Raw genomic sequence first — 15,323 nt, 5'->3', positions numbered from 1 at the left:
CCTCATTCTGTCCTCTCTTCACCGCTGTCTATTTGGCATGTTATGGTGGTCAACATTAGCACAGGACTATGAAGAGCTTTATCCGGACCTGGATGAGAAGACTTCATAGTTTCCCGAGATCCTGGACGTGGGGCTGGACACAGTAAGTGATTGAAACTCTTTGGGGGAGGCGCTAACTGCGTTTTCAATCATTTATGTGGGATAGTTTAAATTGGGGTGTTTTAAGAGTGTGTATATGACAAGAAAAAGGTGGAGGGCAGTAGACATGTCCTGTTTTGGATTCATACAGAAATCCAATTTCGTTAACCACCTTGGACTTTTACTTCTGGTAGAGGTGATTACATTGCTAGTCTATGGGTGGCATATGACTACTTACTTGAACAATAAAAGGCTCATATTTAACAGATCACCAGTGACTGGTTCAAGGGTGGTCATGTGACCCACCAGAGCCAATAGTACATCATAAAACATTTGCAAGACTTGTCCATCAGAGGCAGTTCTTTGCCACTGGACTCTAAGGTCCAGGCACTGCAGTCACTTTGCTACGTGAATTGCAATAACCGAGAAAGCAGAACTGAGATATGGAGAGAGAACAGCAAGATTTGACACCTGAAGTCACTCTGTCCCTATGGATTTTCCAATGGGTCAGCCAATAGGTTCCTTTTACTTAGGCCACTGTGGGTTAGGTGACCTCCCAGAAACTGAAAGTCATACCTTATAAATTAGAAAATGACATATCAACTTGGTGTGACCTTGCTAAAGTGGTGAAAGAAACTTCTTAATTTTACAGGCAACTCTAGCAATCTGGTGCTGAGCAAATTTCAGGGATTTTGTCACCTGATGAGTTCAGGAGAACTGCTTTTATTGAAGTGAGAACACAGTATTTTGGTACTACCCCTTGTGCTGTGATGAAGGTAGGCGTTTTGTATCTTAAATTGCTCTGAAAACTATGCTTCCCCCTCCTGTTTTGTCTTTTCTGAAAAAGAACTGACATTTAAAGTATTTATTAAGTAATAATTTTAAGTTTGCAGGTGGATGGAACAGCCATAATATTGAGAAAACATGGCAAAGTAGGAATGAGGCCAAAAGTGGAAAGCAAGGCGGTGTGTCGGGGTGGGTGTGGGAACCTGAGAGGCAGCAGGGGTTTGGAAAGGTTGCTTTAGACCAGAACTGGAGTGGGCAGACGATGAAGGAGAGCACTGCGGGGCAGCCCTGAGTGTGCAGATGAGGTCTGAAAGCCTATGTTCCCCAAACTTTCCTGACTTCCTCAGCCACATGCCACACACGGCAGGTGAGCGACAGGATTACCCAAGAGTTCACCAAAGGCTGGGTGCTGGCTAGACCAGTGCGGCTAGGTGAAAGGGGCAAGGCACCCCACTGTGCTAGGGCAAAGTTGAAGTGGGGGACCAGGGTACTTGATAAACGCCTGTAAAGGATTACACATTTCGTAGGTATAACTCAGTATTCTTCTGAGAGCAATTAACAAATTTCTCTCCACTTTCCCACTTCTCATAAGATCGGAACTAAAGAGCCTGTGACTGCTGAAGAATCAGAACTCACGGAGTATTAGAAATTGTACAAAGAAGCACAATCCAAAGCCTCGCAGCTCTTTTAAAATCAAATAATTGAGTCTAATTAGAACCCATCTAGGACTATCTGAAATGTGAGGAATTAGAAATGCAGTTGCTTAAAAACTGGTGTGTAATGTGCAGCTGTCTGCAAGGCACTGTTTTCAATATGATGGATCCTGTGCTCATCTCATGGCTCTAAAGTGGAAAAGGATTTAAACCGGAAGTAGAATTTCCTGAAACACTGGTAAAAGGCAAAACGAGTCCTCGCACTGAGTGCTTGCTCAGAGCTCCCGCCTCTTGTCATTCTCCAGTGTTTGTCTCCCATTAGTCTTACTGGGGCATGTCTTGGCCCAGGTGTTTAGAAAAGGCGCCCAGGTATCTGCAGGTATGCGTGGGAGGGAGCAACAAAGGGCAGGTCAAGAAGAGCCTCTGTCTCTCCAATCAGGAGGACCTGAAGGAGTCAAACGGGAGAGTGTCGGGGCTGACAGTCCTAAATATTGGCAGGGAGAAGGTGGGTGTTGCCTGACCCAAAACTCTTCTCATCCGAGGTCCCCAGCATTTCTGTCTCTACCTCTCCCTCTTCTGCTTGGGATGCTGGAGTCCACAGGGCCCGTTTCTTATCCCAGGTGAGGACTCCGGTGAGGTATTTGCCTAGCTTATTGTCAAGAGTCCTCCCCACCCCACTTTCCCTCTCTCATCCTGCTTTATCACAAAGTCTCTGAACGCCCCGCCTTGCCTGGCACCCCCTTCTCTATTCTGCAGTTCAGACGCTGTCTACCATCCTATCTCTGAGGTTCACGTTCCCCTAACATTACTGAGGAGGACTGGTGGAGACTGCGTGTTTTTGGTTCTGATTAGGATTTGCCCCCATGGACGCAGTTGATTCAGACACCATTGGCTGCTCCTTCCCCGCTCACCCCTTCCTGCTGTGGTCGAGCTTTGCTCCCAGCATGCCTTGCAGCTGGCGTCCTGCTCTCTGGTTACAGCCCACTCTGGGAACTGAAGCTGTCAAGGCTTTTAAGTTACCAAGGTTGTTGCTCTGTGTAAAAAAGGCTTGATTATTCCTCCGAACCCTATATTTATCTCAAAAATGTTTTGTTCACTGCATGTTTTCTTCACTATACCCTGGGTGTGAATTATTTTAAAATGCCAACAGAGTCCTGAATTGCCTACCCCTACATCTCTTAATACTATGCAGCATTTTTTTCTTTTGTATATATTTTAAAAAGTCAATCCTGTGGCTGCTAATGTACTTATGACAAGTTCCCAAACTGATGTGGTAAGGTAGCTTCTGAATTCTGGAGTTTTTAAGATTGAAAATTCTTAAAAGTCCTCTGTACCCTCACCCCTCACTCCTTTTCCTTAATTGAACAGGGATGAATATTTTTACAGGCCTACCCAAAGAGACATCATGACAAGGGGAAGTTCAGATGAGCCTCAGTTTAGGTTAGAAATCAACTGCCGTGTTTGGAATTGGGAATTTGCTTAGATTTCTAAATCTTGGTGGCCGGCCCAAGTCTCAGCATGACAAAGCACTGGGCTGTAGACATCAGCCAGAAACAACCTTGGAATAATAGCCAAGTCAACTCATTTCATAATGTTATGTGACATTGGAAAGGTTGGGTAATTTTTCTCCCAAAAGAATGTTTAATTTAGGCCAAATGTTGGTAAGCGTGGATTATTCAAGGGCGAGGCTTATTAGCGCACTTATGTGCATATGGTTCTTTTTTTTTCTTTATTCTTAGAAGTAGGCCCTTTAAAATTATTTTCTCTTTGTGGCCTCTAGAAAAACCATGTTGCAAGTAAGCTAAACTATAATTTATAGACTACTGCAGAAAAATCTCTACAACTTTTTAATCAAAAGACAACTGAATCTTCAGAGTGATGTCTGACAAAGATGCCAAAGGTGAATTAGGGATTTTTGCAGCAGATTCCATCTGTTTGTGGATCGTACCCCACTGTTTATCAAGCTTATTTTAATATCTAGCAATGAACTGAAGCAGGAGGGGGAAGTATTTATATTTACATTCCCACCTAATTTAAAGAAGTGATAGATCAAATTTTTGAAATAATTATTATTAGGCAGAAAGCCATACTGAATGCAAAAAAACAATCTGAATCTCATTAATTATAGTGGGACCAGGGTACCTGTGAACACTGAACCCATGTCAATGTGAAGAACCCACAGAGAATTCTTAACACATTTTTGTGATCCATGAAATTCTCTTCAGATGTTAGAGTTTTTAGTGAGTATTTAGCCTTCCTAGTATAGAGATGGTAAATTAAGAAATTGTAGTAACTATGAGTTTTTTTCTTAAAAATGTCTATTTGGCTATCTGCCTTATCAGTACTTACAAAAGCACATCAAAAAGGCCCAAAATAACATCTGAAACTCTCTTTCTATATAAAGATCCTGAGGTGGAAAAAAAAAAATGGTTAGGTCTGGACTCACCAAACCCACCTGAACAATCTCGGGCAGGTGCAGACACAATGAGAGAAGGTACGCCAAGTGAGACCGTGTAATGCACAGACTCTGGTCAGAACAGAAGATTATTTTTCATGACCCACAAATATTCCTTCAGGACCTTAGAAGCCCTCCCACCCTCCTACCCCTCCAATCAGCATGTCTCCTGTTAGCCATCACATTCCCAACAGCGTGTGGCTATCCTGACATCCTTTCTGGGCAAGGGGAAGCCCGGTTCAACCAGATCTCACATCTATTCAAGTCATAGTCCACAACCAACTTGTGCAAAGTGTAACACACCCTTTGCCACATATCAAGGGCATGGGCAATTTCCCCCAGTTTAAGTCTGTATGCTGGTTAAGACTCTGTGCATATACACAAAAGACTAGCTTAAGTAGCAACTCTGAGGGCAAAGAAAATGAACTCTTGTTGAAATCAGTTTCTTGTCATCAGATGTAACAAATGCAAACAAACCTGGCGACACCATACCTTTCTTCCACCGAAACTTCCTTCAGCTGCTGGTGTGGTTTGGTGCCTTCCATCTCCCTGAGGCTCACAGCATAGATCTTGGTGGTGTAATCGATGGCCTTCTCTCTAGCAACGTCACTGTCATAGCCTCAAACAACGGAGAGAAACGGGCGTGGAGTTGGTTGGCAGCGGGAAGGGGGGGTGGTGGGATGTGTGGGAAGGGGCAGCCGGCTCGTGGCAGGTTGGGGCTCGCTCACCTCCGTCCTCCTCCGCATCCGTGTCTGACTCCTCGCTGTCCACCAGTTTGCTCTCTTGGGTCCCCACGAATTCCCTGGTCCAGATCATCAAGGCGGTGTCGGCACCACCGACCGTGAGCAGCACGGAGTCGTTGTGCAGCCACCTCACGTTGGTGACGTGCGCGCTGTGCCCCACGTACTTCTTGAATCTTGCATGCTGACCCTGAAAAGCCAGAAACCGTGAGTACCCCATCCTGAGTCTCATTACTCCCACCTCCACACTATTTCATCCATGTTCTCTTCCAGAGTAACTTCCAGTGGATGCAAATTAAGCAGTCGATCTGAGAAGCAAATTCCCTCTGTTTCTTTAGAGTGTAAACTCCATGAGGGCAGGAACTCGGTCTGTTTTTCTCCTAAAACATTACCTGGCTCATCGTGGGTCCTCAGTATGTAGTTTGTGAGGGAAGGAAAGAAACGTTAGACTACAGAACCTACTTCTGGGAGCCTAATGAAGTGTAAAAAGCTTACATGTCTCTCTCAAATATCAAATGTACATTCTCCACGGGTCTCTCGTGTAAACTCCTGATGGTAAGTCTGGCTGACATTTGAGATCAGAAGTGTCTTCCCAGTCAACCCCCAGAGTGGCTTCTGTACCACAGCCCAGGCTAGGACAGAAGGGCAAGGAACCGCTTATAATCCTGGGGCCTAAAGTAGGACTTAAAACGAACACAGCAGTTTCTGCCACAGATACTGGAAATAATTTTCACTGGAAACACTCAAATAATTGGCTTTAAAAAAGTAAGCTCCTTTTCAACAACCATAACCAAAGAAAAGAGCCCAATTTATGAGTGATTACGAAAAGCTCTTCTGAGCTGCACACCCAGGCCACACAGCACTCATCCCAGGTGGGGAAGGAGGAGGCTGGACCATGAGGCGGCCACTCACACTGGGCAGCCCCGACAAGAGGTGGGAGCCAAAGCTGCCACCAGAAACCAGCTTCCATTTCTGGCTCAGGAGCCACGACCCGGCAAAAACAGCTTCAGCGAGAGCCATTTAAAGACGGAGAGTTTTTCCGTCCTCTCAGCAACAACCAGAGAATTACCTTCATCGACATGGGAAGCTGCACGCTCTGAGGTTGTGAGAGGGCCATCGGTGTCCCCGATGGAAACTGGACTCAATAACCGAAGAGGCTTCCAGAGGGTTTTGGACTGGCATGCTAGGGAACCCGAAACCAGCACAGACACATGGCAGGAGACAGGTGCAGCTGAGTGCATGACTCTGAAACACTCTGCGTCAAGATCTCTCTGTATCTGGCGGACCCCGCCCGAGAGCGGAGGGCAAACGCCCACTCCTCAACAGAGCGCCGACCGTAAAAGATTAGCAAAGCAGCCGGGCAGGCCATATTTCCAGGAAGCCTTCCAGAGCTACTAGTTTGCTAGATAATAGGCAGAGCAAAATGAGGACTTCCAAGGGAAACCACTCTTCACACAGGTCTATGCGAGATCACGGGAGCAAGGAGGACGGGCGCAGTGGCTGCAGCCGCGCGCCCCGCTGGTCTTCCAGCTGGAAGCAGGAACCTCCCACTGGGTCTACTACAGGTGCAAGCTTATTTCTGCAGGTGGGCAAAGGCAAAGGGCCGGAGGCGTGCTGCTCCATACCCCTGCTTGTATCACGGGACACAGGGTTTCCAGACAGGGTGAAAGAAGAAATCCAAAAAGAAAGGTTCAGGAGAAGAAATGTTCTAAGGTGACCATAATCAGGTAGCAGAGTGAAAGAAAGTGACAGAGGAGAAAGAGGAACGAGCTTTGAGCCACTGAAGTGATTTAACAAAGCTGAGATTCTTGCAGCAGCGGGGGATTCAAGATTCTCAGAACACGAAACATGACCCCTGCTCCATGGAACAATAAAGAGAATTCACAGTTCCTAGATGTTTCTGGGAAACCAGCTGCTCCCCCAGGAGGAAGAGGCCAGCAGGGATGTTTGGTGGCTCCCCCAGGGCCTATGGAAGGGGCCTCCTGAAGAGCTGGCACAGCCGGTCCGACAAGCTGTGCTTCTGGGTCATCATGTCAAACCACGCGTCTGTGTGCCACTCGTCGGGACTCACTACCTCAACTTTCCTCTTCCGCTGCGTCATGAAAGAACAGAGAATCGGGAATATGTCTCCAGAGGGCTGGGTGTTAACTGCTGTTTGGTGAGAAATTCCTGAGAGTTCGATGAAAGCGGTGCACCGTCTCCCCAGATTCACATTTCACACAGAGTTTCTCGCCTGTAACATGTAACGGACAAGGTTCCTCTCAGAAGAAACATTCTCTAGAGCCTTTGATTTTCTGAGAAGGAGACTTGAGAACTTAAGGTGGGTGTTAGAAATACAAATGACATGGTGTATTTTAACCTTGCTGGGGTAGTGGGAGGGCGCAGCTTGCAAAGGAAACGGAGGCTATGGGAACCCAACTGGCCAGCTATATAGATAGTGTCCAAGGAGAGAGCCGGGTTTTCTGATACACGATTTAAGGTACTAGAAAAATGGGTGGACTCTGGGAAAGGAGAGTCTATTCCATGGAGGCTGGAAATAATGTGATTATTGGGGGACGAATATCTCATCAAGAAGATTTTAAACTGTAAAACTGAATATATAAGGGCACGTGTTAGTCATTGAAAGAAAACTGCCTGGAAGAGAGGCCATGTAACTCCTAGGAAAGGAGAACAAGAAACAGGGTCAAGAAGAAGACATGACATTAGAGTCTAATGGAACTTGAATTTTGGGCAAAGAGATCACTATGTGGTGATGAGAACTCGTAAGGATCATTAAGACCCCGTGACAGAGAAATCACGGCTAGAATACTGCAGTGGGATGTGTCTTACATGACAGGGCTGTCCTACAAGATGCCACATGCGGGGAGGGGGCTTAAACAACAGAGATTCATCTCTCGGTTCTGGGAAGAGGCTGGAAAGCTTAAGATCAAGGTGTCAGCTGATTTGGTTCCTGGTGAGCGCTCCCTTCCTAGCTTAGACATACTATCTATGAGCACACGAAAGTGTGCTTATGGCCCTTCCTCAGTGTGTATGCATGGAGAGAGAGCGTGAGCTCTTTGGTGTCTCTTCTTACAAGAACACCAATCGTCTTGGATCAGAACCCCCGCCTTATGCCCTCATTTAATCTTAATTATTTCTGTAAATGCCCTCTCTCTATATATACAGTTACATTGGATGGAAGGACTTCAACATATCAATTTTGGTGGGGAAGCAACCATTCAGTCCCTAACAGATGGAGAACTTTGTCCAACAGACTCAGAGCCCTGGAGGAGTGTGACTATACAGCTGGAAATATTCATCAGCTTGGGTCCACATACTGAGAAGTGAAAGTGTGCCAGACAAACCAGATTAAGAAAAAGAAGAGGAATAGAAGTGATACTCTCAAAGTAGTTTACAATGACCAGGGGTTTTCAAATGCTCTTAAATTATGAAACTATTTCTTCAATCAGATCTTACATAGTGGAACTCAACAAAAAGATAAACAATCCAACTTAAAACAGTGGATAAAAGATTTGTACAAACACTTCACAAATGATCGATAAGAAAACAAAGAAGTGTTTAGCACCATTAGTCACCAGGGAAACATAAAGTACAAGCACAATGAGATCACATTACCTGTTCCCTGGACAGCTAAATTCTACAAGTTGGACAACACTGAATGTTGGCAACTGGACTTTTTTACCTTCTCGATGAGAATGTAAAATGGTACAACCACTTTGGAAAAAGGTCTGGCAGTTTCTTAAAAAGTTAAACATGCACTTGCCCCATGACCCAGAAATTCCACTCCTATATATTTACATAAGAGGGAGAAAACATGTCCACAAAGATTCGTTAAAAAAATGTTGACAGCAGCTTTATTACAACCAAACACTGGAAAAGCATGTGCCCGTTGACAGCTGTGTGGATAAACAGACTGTTCTATCCATACAGTGGAATTCCACTCAGCTGTGAGAAGGAACGGACTATTGTTACGCCGAATAGCAAGGAGGAATCTCAGAAACATTATCTGAGTGAAAGAAGCCAGACGCAAAACAGTACCTACTTGATCATTCCATTTATATGAAGTTCTGGAACAGGTAAAACTTAACTGTGGTGGAAAACAATGGAATAGTCTTTTCATGTGAGAATAGAGGTGGTGGGGGGTGGTGACTGACCCAGAAGTTAGCATGAGGAAACTTCCCGGGGCGATGATAGTGGTCTATATCTTGACAGGTGTTTGGATCATGTAGGTATATGTCTTGGTCAACATTCATCAAAAGGAACCTTAAGGGGCGCCTGGGTGGCTCAGGCAATTAAGTGTCTGCCTTCAGCTCAGGTCATGATCCCAGGCTCCTGGGATCGAGCCCTGCGTCGGGCTTCCTGCTTGGCGGGAGCCTGCTTCTCCCTCTCCCTCTGTCCCTCCCCTCCCAACACCTGCTCTCAAATAAATAAATAAAATCCTTAAAAAAAAAAGGAATCTTAAAAAATTTGTGTATTTCAACTATATATAAATTTTACTTAAAAAAAACCATAAGCAAATGTTAAACAATAGGTAATGATATGCATGTTGAAACATTTGGGGGTAAGTATCCTGATATCTACAACTTACTTTGAATTATATGTAGAATCTAGGTGGTGGAGTTCTAGGAGTTCACTGTATCATTCTTTTGCCTTATCTATATGCTTGAACATTTTCATAACAGAATGTTGCAAGCAATCTCACACAGAGACTCAACGTATAAAATACAAAACACAGAGTGACTCTGGTGAAAGCGAGAGTGGGGCCCCCAAGCCCCTTCAGTTGGCCCCTACCTTGTTGCTTGGAGTTGTCCTTGAGGAACCTCTTTGGAACCCTGGGAGTTGGAGGAGCACAGCTTGAAATTCCTGCTATAGGCAGCCCATGTGGGCAGGCTGGGGATGTGGATGATGAATTCCCAGGACAAACAACAAACCTGGCTCAGGAGCACGAGGCGGTGGTACCGTGGGGACTGCAGCTATCTAAACATCTGCCACAACCTGTCCACTAAAACCGGGGTGTCACTAACTTTTTGACTTGTCCTGTGGGCAAACTCATTTCAAAAAATGTAGAAGTAGGATGGAAAAGTGCTAGAGAGAACTGAACTCTGATCAAATAGGAAGGGGATTGCTGGTAAGTGGTGGTGAAGCGATGAATCATCGGGGGAAGGCTACCAGGTAGCTTTGGAATTTGGGATGGACGATGAAGGGAACACCGGACATTCATGAGAACTGTATCCTAGAAAAAACTACAGAAATAATAATCTGACAGGATGTTACCAAATGAAGACTCAAAGAGGAAGGCATCTAAAGAAACCCGCGTTGCTGCCAAGGAAACTGGTGTGCTTGGGGCTAAGTGTACACACGACGGAGGAGCAGATAACTGAGGACGAACACAGAAGTCTTGCACGGGCAACTTTTATATACTTTCAGAAATGCTAAAGTCAAAACCCAAGACGAGGGAAAAGGAATTTGAAGATCTATTTAGGGCTAGGAAAAAAACATACAAAAGTTAGGAACACTTCTTAGATGAGATGATTTAATAGCAACAGTAAACAGATGTACTTATCTCCTCTATAAAGAGAATGCTCTTCACACCAGAAAGGGCAAAACAGAGCCGGATGCCTGAATACAGGTCCTTCCAATGTGACCATGGAAGTCAGGTCAGTAACAGCTGGGGAGTTTAGAAACCAGGACAGGTGGCTTCAAACATAAAAAGTTTCCTGTATTCAAAAGGGAAAACATGTAGACTCTGGCAAATATTGATTCATGAGTTGATGCAATCCCTGGAAAATTCTAAGGTGAATTATTACACAAAAGGTCAATAAGCACTTGGAAAAGGAAGGAATGATCACTAGGTAGTGACAGGAGTTCACTGTGAACTGCATACCTTTTACTGACCGGTTTATTAGAAGGAGAGATGAAGGATACCAGAGACACAGTCCATGTGGCTTTTAGCAAGATATTTTCCAAGTCATTAATGATGTGTCATTGGCCTAGGGGTGGAAACGTGAGCTCGGTGATAGCACAGTCAGGTAAATGTAAACGTCTGTTATTGACTGAAGAACTCGAACTCAGTGTGTACACTGATAAACAGAATATCAAATGGTGCTGCTTGGTTGTTCTAGTCTGTCTTTTTTTTTTTTTCCTCCCCACGATTTTAAACTTCCACTTGTGAAATGAGAAAATAACGTGATGCCAGAAAGGAAAGTAAGTATTTTGAAAAGGCATTTAAAAGACGTTGACAGGTTAGAACAACGAGGTGTAGTAAGATAAACCTCATTGGGTACAAATATAAAGTTCTATACTCAAATTTAGAAAATCAGTGTGTACATACAAGATGAGAGATAACCTAAACATTTTTTTTGGAATGAAATCTATGATTCAGTTGCATAGCATGGCAGCCCCCAGAGTCGGTACCCTTTTAGTTTGATTTAATCCAAATACAAAATCAAAAGAAGACGGTTAAGAGTCCCACTGAGCCCGAGCTGGTCAACATCTGAAGCGGTGAATTCCATTTCAGATGAGACAGTCTGGAATGGAATTGATAACACGGAGTGTGCTCAGAGGCAGGGGCAGCTGGAAACCATGTCCTGGGGAAATGGCTGAAGAACCGGACACATTTGGGCTGGAGAAAATGAGATTTCAGGGAGTCAAATACTATCTTCCTCCACACAAAGGCCGTTAGAAGACTGCAGTTATCTGGTCGTGGTTCAGAAGGCAGAACTTTGGCTTAAGAGAAGAAATTTCAGCTCTGTGTAAAGCAGAACATTTTGACGATTGTACTATTTAATAATGAATTGGGCTGCTTTGTGAGGTAGTAAGTCCCCCCTCTCTGAAAGTATGCTAGCACATGTTGCAAAGGCACTGGGCCAGATGTTGTAAAGAAATTCCTCCTTTGCCGTTGGTGAGATGTTGGATTTAACGGCCCTGGAAGGCCTTTCGAGGAGGAATTCGATACCACGAGAATCGGACTTCTATACTAAACAAGTCATGAGGTGTTTCGATAGCACACATAACAAGAGGGCTGCTGATGACATCACTGACTGCATATGCCTTCAATATTAAAAAACCCACTTAGATATAACACATAGATTTTAGATTATTAATGAGACCAAGCAAGTATATAGAATAAACATGCAGTATTACCTTGACGGGATAGGAGAAAAGCTTAACAAAGCCAAAATCATCTCCAGTGGCTAGGAGGGAACAGTCTTTGGTAAGACTGGCTGCATTGACATCGGTCACGTCACTATGCGCGGGCCAGATGCCCTCGCAGGTGGGCCCCAGGACACACGTCCACGTGTCCCACTCTATCTTCTCAATCTTAAAAAGAAGGAAATAAAATTAATATATTTATGCACAACCTAGAGATCTTTTTCAATCGGAGCACAGTTGGCCTGCAACCTTACATCGGTTTCTAGCGTACAGCACAGGGATTGTGGACAAGTGTATGCGTCCATTAAGCTCTGCTCAGCGCGAGCGTAGCTCCCATCTGTCACCATCCAACTCAGTCACAACACCACTGACTACATTCCTTATGCCATATGATCTGCTCTTCTTCTAAAAGGAAACGGATGAAGCGGAATCATTCTGACGACTTCGCCAATAGCACGCCTTTGTGTTGTGATCCGAGGTGCAGAAGTTCTAAGCTGCATTTTTTTGAGCGGGATCTGCATTATCTTAATAAACACTACAGTCAGATAGCCATATATTTTTCTATGGATAAAAATCGACATTTAGGAATTGTGGAATCCTGACAGTAAGAAAGTTTTTTAGTTCTTCCCCAGGTATTTACCATCGTTGAAGCCATAACCTGGGCCAGGGTTTCTCAGTGTCAGCACCATTAACATATTACCCTGGACGATTCTCTGTTGTCAGGGACTGTCCTGTGCATAGCAGTATTTTAGCGGCATCCCTGTCCTCTACCCACTGGATGTCAGTAGTCCCTCTCCCTATGTTGTCCCCAGACATTGGCGAATGTCCCTGGGGGAGGGGGCAAAATTGCTCCCAAGTGAGAGCTGCTGAGCTACATTGCTCACTTGGGCTGATCAGTTAGCAAACTATTTTAAAAAGTCACAGATATAACTTTTGTTTTGAAGGACTGATTTCTCGAAGGAATGTGTAATAAGATTCTGCAGCTAGCTTACTATCCTGTATGCTACAGAGAGACTAGCTGAAAATTGAAGAGCTGTTCATAGTGCATTGCCATGAATATATATTTTATCCTTTAAAACTATTTTGTCTGAGATTCATGGACAGAAGACTTAAAATTCATATAGGCCCAATCCTGATATAACGTAGGCTTTCCTTTTTAGAAGAGACAACAGTAACCACACGCGTATTAGACTTTCCTGGGGGATCTGATGGGCTGCGGCGAGATAAAAATGCAGCAGGGTTTTAGTCACAACATGGGGAGGTGTTAAACATAGTTTAGTTATTCAAATTTCTTCTCTTTGAACATTCTGTGTTCCTTCTGGACCCAGGCAGAACTGGAACCAAAAAGCTGCATTGGCCCTGCTGATTTGGGGTGCCTCAGGGAGGCCCACAGACTGAGGGGACTTGAGGTGGCTTAAACTGGCCTTTGCAGGAAGAGAAGGGAACCATTCCTGCTGGTTCTACAAGCAGGCTTTCTGGCCACTGATTCTCTTCCAGGTTCCAGATTCCGTTTCTGAGACCCTCCTGTCCATCACCAGTGCCAGCGCCCTTTGTGGCACTGTCCTGGACCTCGTTATCTAGGGCTCGCCCTGTGCTCACCCCAGCAGATCACCCTTGGCCAGATCTGGACACTGTGGTCCCCAAGCAAATATCTCATTTGTTGGAAGCTATGGAAATTGCATTTAAAATGGAACATTAAGAATGATCCCTGTAACCCACAAAACCCCAAGGGGGTAAACTGGTTAAAAATCCTGGAACTTAGATGGAAGAAGGGTCCTCAAAGGGTCTTTCCCACGGCACCTCGCCTCGGGCAGACGTGTCATAACCATTGTGATTTTCCAGGGGAAAGAACCGGAGCCCAGAGAGGTGAGCCACGTAAATCACAGCCGGCTTAGGAGACAGAGGGGAAGCGCGCTCAAGAGAGCTGGCCTCCTAGCTTAGTGCGGCTTTCACTGCACTGTGCCGCAGCAGAAGGATCTAAATAGACATTTTAATATTTGTCATACTTAACAACTTGCTAAGTTTTGCATTAGTTTCACCACGGCTGTTTAAAAAAAAAAATCTTTTTTGAAAACAGGATTTCCCAAATCCTTCATATGCAGCTGAAGGGTTTGACAATATTGGTGGAGCAAATGCTGAGCTCCTCTCCAGTGCCTGAGGAGGACAGACCAGGGAGGCCCAGGCATGGAAACACCAGCTGGATGGCCTCCCCAAACAGCAGCACCACACATCAGCCCCTCGAATACCAACTGTGTACCACAGAGTGACAAATGAACTCTTCGGAGCCAGAGCCTGGCATTGCAAGAAGCCTCACAACGTGAATTTCCCTCTTGTGCGTGCGCTTCTTCTCCAGAGTAATCGCTCATCGGTCTCAAGCTGGCATCATTCCCCCTCCACCACTTGGTTAGACTGAATTTTATTTTAGTATACCTATTTTGGGGCACCAGAACATGAAGGGAAAATACAGATGAAGTGATGTAAAATGATGCTTGAATATACAGGAGAAATCCAAGCGGCCCCGTGGTCAAGGCTGCTGAGTCACATATGACCCCTTAAGACTGGGACCACGGCTCTATGGTTCTCACTCTCCTGGAGGCTTCATCTCCCTCTCTGTAAAATGAGACTGACAACCATTACTTGTGCACAAGGCTGGTCTGCAGACAAAAATACGCATATGAAGGGCCCAGAACATTCACCAAGTATCCAGTGAACAAATGACATAATTTAAACTATCCCTTACTCAAGGCTCAAGTTTCTTTAAAAAAGTTAAAATAGCAACAGATCAGAGATAAATAAATTGGGATCTGGGAGTGAGAGCAATTGATCAGTAAACAATTTCCATGAATATAATGCCATCATATGTAACAACTTCTGTTTCTCTCATAGTGCATAGGTATTTCTTTTAGAAACCATGAAAACATTATGAATGGGCACATGTCCCAGTGTCCCTGGGAGCACTTCACAATGATGGCATATCATTGTGCCATCATTGCTATCACCAGCAAACTGAAGTCAGAGAGAGGCAGATGCCCGTCCCTCAGCCGCGTACCCTCGGATCTCTTTCCCTCTAAAGAAGATCTCCTTTCCTTTCATCAAAGGTTACACGGCAAATAAATGAGTGGGATTGTCTCCTGGGGCTAAGAGGAGGTCCTTAGGGCTCAGTCAGGCAATTACGTTTTGGCCATCCGCGTTTGCAGACCCTGAGAGAGCCACTTGCCCACGACAACAGCGGAGCCTTTAGGAAGGCATTGGTTCATGGATTCAAAAATTGTATATAGGCCTTGATTTCAACAATTAAAAAATGATGAAAGTGGCCAAAAACAAGGAAAACAGGGAGAAGGGGAACAGTCAGATACACATGGATGGTCGGGTTGTAGATAGGTTTTGTTTTGAAAAGCA

General features: G+C 44.8%; 1 protein-coding gene across 1 annotated transcript in view; it reads right to left on the bottom strand.

Annotated features, from left to right (window-relative positions):
• EML6 (EMAP like 6) overlaps nucleotides 1-15,323 on the bottom strand; it is a 275,854-nt gene that overhangs the window by 46,115 nt on the left and 214,416 nt on the right. The window contains exons 26-28 of the mRNA XM_087863403.1: nucleotides 11,916-12,092; nucleotides 4,761-4,962; nucleotides 4,525-4,651 (exon numbers count right to left, since the gene is read on the bottom strand). Of these exons, the coding sequence (XP_087719529.1) occupies nucleotides 4,525-4,651; nucleotides 4,761-4,962; nucleotides 11,916-12,092 (506 nt within the window). The remainder of the gene's footprint in view (nucleotides 1-4,524; nucleotides 4,652-4,760; nucleotides 4,963-11,915; nucleotides 12,093-15,323) is intronic.

This window comes from Ursus americanus, chromosome 7, assembly GCF_024610735.1.
Source record: "Ursus americanus isolate L20-20 chromosome 7, mUrsAme1.1.p, whole genome shotgun sequence".
NCBI lineage: Eukaryota > Metazoa > Chordata > Mammalia > Carnivora > Ursidae > Ursus > Ursus americanus.
The sequence above is the reverse complement of the archived record's forward strand: the minus strand, read 5'-3'. Positions and strand labels throughout refer to the sequence as shown.